The sequence below is a fragment of the Quercus suber genome, unplaced genomic scaffold (assembly GCF_002906115.3).
Source record: "Quercus suber isolate HL8 unplaced genomic scaffold, Cork oak 2.0 scaffold_907, whole genome shotgun sequence".
NCBI lineage: Eukaryota > Viridiplantae > Streptophyta > Magnoliopsida > Fagales > Fagaceae > Quercus > Quercus suber.
Window position 1 is genome coordinate 1 of NW_027070331.1, and position 4,702 is coordinate 4,702.

Consider the following 4,702-nt stretch of genomic DNA (forward strand, 5'->3'; position numbering starts at 1 on the left):
TCAGCTCTCTTGACAGCCTACAGATATGGGTAACAACAGTGAGATGGCCACAAACAGAAATCAATATAAAGAAAGAAGTTGGTAAATAACTTTAAAAAAAAAAAAAAAAAAAAAAGTCGGCAAATAACTGCATTCTATTAACCTCATTATAGATCCACTTCATATGCTCTGGGTCATCTGGATCAAAAGTCTTTCCACTATGAACCTACAAATACAATGCATGTTTAGATGATAACAAAGAATTAACATAAAATACACACTTTGGAAAAGGGAGAACAAAATGCTGAGTAATTTATTACCTCATCCCACTTGATTAGGTGGGCATATTCAATACAATGAGCAGCAGTTCTAGGAGTTTCAGCAAGGGTGCATAAGGGGAACTTTACTTGAGGGGGGAAAAGCCAGATGGTGCACTCAAAGCATGGCGTGACCCCTGGTATAATAACCCTAGCATGGCCCTTGAAACCTTCAGTCCCACCATCTACCAAAGGTTTGATTGTTTCATCTCGGGGTTTATCATCAGAGTCATACTCTAAATTTCCAAACAACAATGAGACGAAGCAAATCAGCTCAAGCAGAGTTTATTAACAACTAGTCACTTCTGGAATGATACCTTATGAACCCAGCAGGAAATTTAAGGAGGTTGTCTACCAATGCCAAGGCTCATGAAAGCCTTTTGGCATTTGCTTTTACATATAAGTTTATAAGAAAAGTAAAAAACCAATAAAATAATGTAGCAATTGAGATGGCCAAAATTAAGTCGTACCTGATTACCGAAACTTATAAAATTGGATAGGTTATGGCTACATACCTAGAAAACTACAAGCTACAGCATTGATGTAGCTCCGAGCTTCAATTGAATCAAGACCAAGAACAATTATACTAAAATCACTATAAAAATCAATGTCTTTTTCTTCAATCCGGCAATAATGTGGCTTGATATTCACGCCACTAATTCTTTCCATGACACGCTTTGCAGCAACTTCAGCTTTTGGCTTACCAACATCTTCAAATCTTAAATAGAATTAGCCAATGTTAGAAATTAGTTCCGAACTTTATATTGAAAAGCAAATGTGAAATATAATACAGCACACATAAACCAAGAAAAATTGTTGGAGCTATTTGCGTAAGGCACTAAATGTAGTAAACATCAAATGAAATGATGTCAGAGCAAATGCAATGATTGCAGATTACTTTGGCTAACCGCTTATAATCATTTATAGGCCCTAACCTAAACAATGGCAAATAAAGTATACTCACCTCTAGATGTATATCAATATAAATATTTTGCTAATCCCAAATTAACTACCCCTTCTCAAATAGGGACACACAAAGAGAAGATAGGCAGATAGGAGGGTTTGTCTTGTTTTATCTATCCTAATAGGCAAAACTCATTGGACAAGTATGTTACATACCAATCAATACATACATACATATATACATATACACACACAAATATACAGATATGGATAACCATCAATCAAATAATATGAAACTCCAACAGGCAAAGAGACCCATAACAGTAACATAAACAAAAAAAAAATTACTACTTAGCCCAAGTGCTCCACCATCTTCTAAATAACCCATGACAAAGGGTGTCATCCATATACTCTATCTTAAAGAGTAAAAATTAAAACGTTGGGGAATAATAATAATAAGCTTCGATTGAGACAAAATAAACCACAAAATAATAACAATAACATAGAAACAAAAATTCATGGATCTTAAAAGAACAATAATTTACCTAAAGAGGAATTGGCGATTGAGATTGGTGACCTCGATCGTGTCCATGTCTATAACCTCGAGATTTTTGAAACCAGATAAAGCTAAGTCCTTTAACAACTCACATCCCAATCCACCAGCTCCTACCACTAAAACTTTTACATATTCTGCAAGGTCATCTCTCAACTACCACCAACCAACAAAAAAAACCCAGAAAGCAAATTTCAAAAAGATGATAAATAGCTATAGTTATAATAGCAAAAGAAATTGCACATCAATTGTTTGACAAAATGTCACAGAGAAAAGAAAAAGACGGTTTACTTCTTGGCCAGGATCGAAGTTATTGCCGATAATATTCCCAGGGCGGAGAAGGAGCTTGTCAAGGTCCCTCGATCGGCATGGTTGCACCAGGGTGTCCGCCATTTTTGTGCGTGGGTGTGTCTCTGAGACTGGGTTTCTGCGCTTTTTGTAGTTACAAATAAAAGAAGTCTCTGAATTTCTGAACGCTCTAGCGGCGAAGCCTAAAGAGCACTAATTTTTACAGACAAAAAACCCCGATTAACCGGCAGTGTTGTGTTGTGAGTAGCTTGGATTTTACGCTTCGGCTTGGTTAAAACATCATGAACTTTTAGGGTACGTTTGGTATACTGAATGGGAATTACAATAGGAATTGTAATCTTTACTACTAGTAATAAAATGTGTTGTAATGTAATAACTAAACATATTCATTAGTTTAGTTGTAAGTTATAACATTAGAATGAAACTTAACATTTATTTTAGGAAATATCTTATTCATATAATTAAATTTCCTTAAAAATTGTTATTTTTAAATTTAAGAAAGATATATGTTATTTTTTATGATTTTTTATTTTTATAATTATTAGATGTATATGGAAGGTTTGTTTATTTAGAAATATATTAAGTTTTGAAATTAATGCACTTAGTAAGGAATAACTAATACAACCTTTTAAAGAGGAATAGTTATTCCTCATTTTGAAGAATAGCTATTCATAAGGAATGACTATTCCTTGTAATAAAAACATAACCAAACTCAAGAATAATTAAACTATAGGAATAACTATTACATTACAACGCCTATTACAGTCTACCAAACATGCCCTTAGTTTTAGGACTCCATTTTATGATGCAGTCACAAGTCACCATGACATATAGCACCATACAAAGTACAAACTTTTGGTTACATATTAGTCCAAAAAAAAAAAAATTGCTTATATATAAATTTCACCTTGGTAAATTCTAAAATTACTACCAATTTTATTACAAAAATATTATAAATTGGTGTGACCATAAAATATAATTAGCACCACTTCAACAACATAATAATAAATAAATGTTGGAATTAAGTTAGTGACACATCAAATTATAAGGTAAATGCACTAAAATTTGTGGTATTCTTAACATGGCTCTTTCAATCTTCTTAAATCAACTTTTATTATTTTCAAAACAAACCCATTGAAATTTCGAATTTATATTGAAACAATTAAAGATCCAGGAAGAAAAAAACCAAAAGGCTCTTGCCAAATGCAAATGACCATTAATTGTAATAACACATAGAAGAAACTTTAAGAGGATTAAAATTACCCTCTTATGGTCTTTTCATGATTCCATCAATGCCCCAGTGTTTAAGACTAGCTCATCTACATCTCTCCACTTCTCAGAGCTCCAATCCACTTGATCCAATTTCGAGGTTGTCTTTACTTTTCGTGGAGCTCTAGAAGGAGACCTATAATACTCTACTATACAATTGTAGTTTGTCAGACCATGAGTTGTATCATTCCACCTCAAAACCAATTAGTGATAAGGAAGACACACTCAAATTTTAGGTAGCCATTCACTTCATAGATTGAATCTTTGGTGGGAACCGCAAAGGAGAGCATGCAAAAGAGGGATCCACAGTAATGTGAGAGGGGAGAGTACGCATTTATGGTACTCTAAAAGTACCCAATAATTACCTATTGAGTCACCAGCAAAAGCTAACCGTTGTTTCTCAGTTTTTTTTTTCAACATCAGTTTTACATCAAATCTATTTTGATTACACTCAAATTAGTTTTACATTTTTTTTCCTTTGCCTTATGTCATTTAAATGAAAACTGAAAAATACAAGACTTTAAATGGAATAGTATAGGTATCATACAGTTATCTATGTAATGTCACAACTTATTAAGTAATTTTGAAAATTTTGATTCTAATTTTTTTGTGATAGACAAAAATTATATATTAATTTAGAGTAATATTACAAATCATACAATAGTTTATGATAGGTAGTTGAATTACCCTTATATTTTTGTGGAAGGAAGATTTGAATCTTGATTCTTCTTGTAAAGAGGTACATATCATGAGATACAAATTAAAGAATCAAACAAAATACTTCAATTCCCTAGTTGCTGAGAGTATGAGTTCCTTATTCTCTCTTTGACTTTAGTTCTAGGCTTGGAAACCTCATTGAAGAAGTCCTAAAATTGTGAGTTAATAGTTTGTTTCACCAAAATAATAATAATAATAATAATAATAATAATAATATAGATGTTGGATAAAAGTTCAAATTATAATTTTCTGTGCATAAAAATTAAAAAAGTGGCGTACTGTGCAGTGCAACTATAGAGACACAACTAGTTTCTACTTTTAACAAGAACCATAGAATAGGATGATAGGAAAGGTAGCCAGATTTATTTGCAAGTGGGCAAATTTTCCATTAGTTTTGAGATCAAAATAGGGTACGAACAAAACAATTAGATAAACACTCCTCCCACCTTGCAGGGCCAAAAATACCAAGTTAAATTACAATATTACATATTATGCTTACCATTTTTAAGTGAGCAAACATGATCCTACCTCCATACAATTATTTTATATAGATTTTTTTTCCTTATTACTATTCTCTCAACTGGCAAAGTAGGAATTTTAAGATTCATAATTTTTTAATTTTTTTTTAAAAAGGAACAAAATGTTTGGTCCTTGA

At 32.2% G+C, this 4,702-nt stretch overlaps 1 protein-coding gene across 1 annotated transcript; it reads right to left on the reverse strand.

The window, feature by feature from the left end:
• Positions 1-5: 5 nt before the first annotated feature.
• Positions 6-2,286, reverse strand: LOC136065264 (NEDD8-activating enzyme E1 catalytic subunit-like; the record flags this gene model as incomplete). Its single annotated transcript, XM_065768225.1, has 6 exons — positions 2,044-2,286; positions 1,745-1,908; positions 812-1,014; positions 300-532; positions 143-205; positions 6-17 (listed from the first exon to the last, which is right to left on the reverse strand). Coding segments are annotated over exons 1-6 (777 nt in total), but the record flags the coding sequence as incomplete, so codon positions are not given.
• Between the last annotated feature and the right edge of the window lie 2,416 nt (positions 2,287-4,702).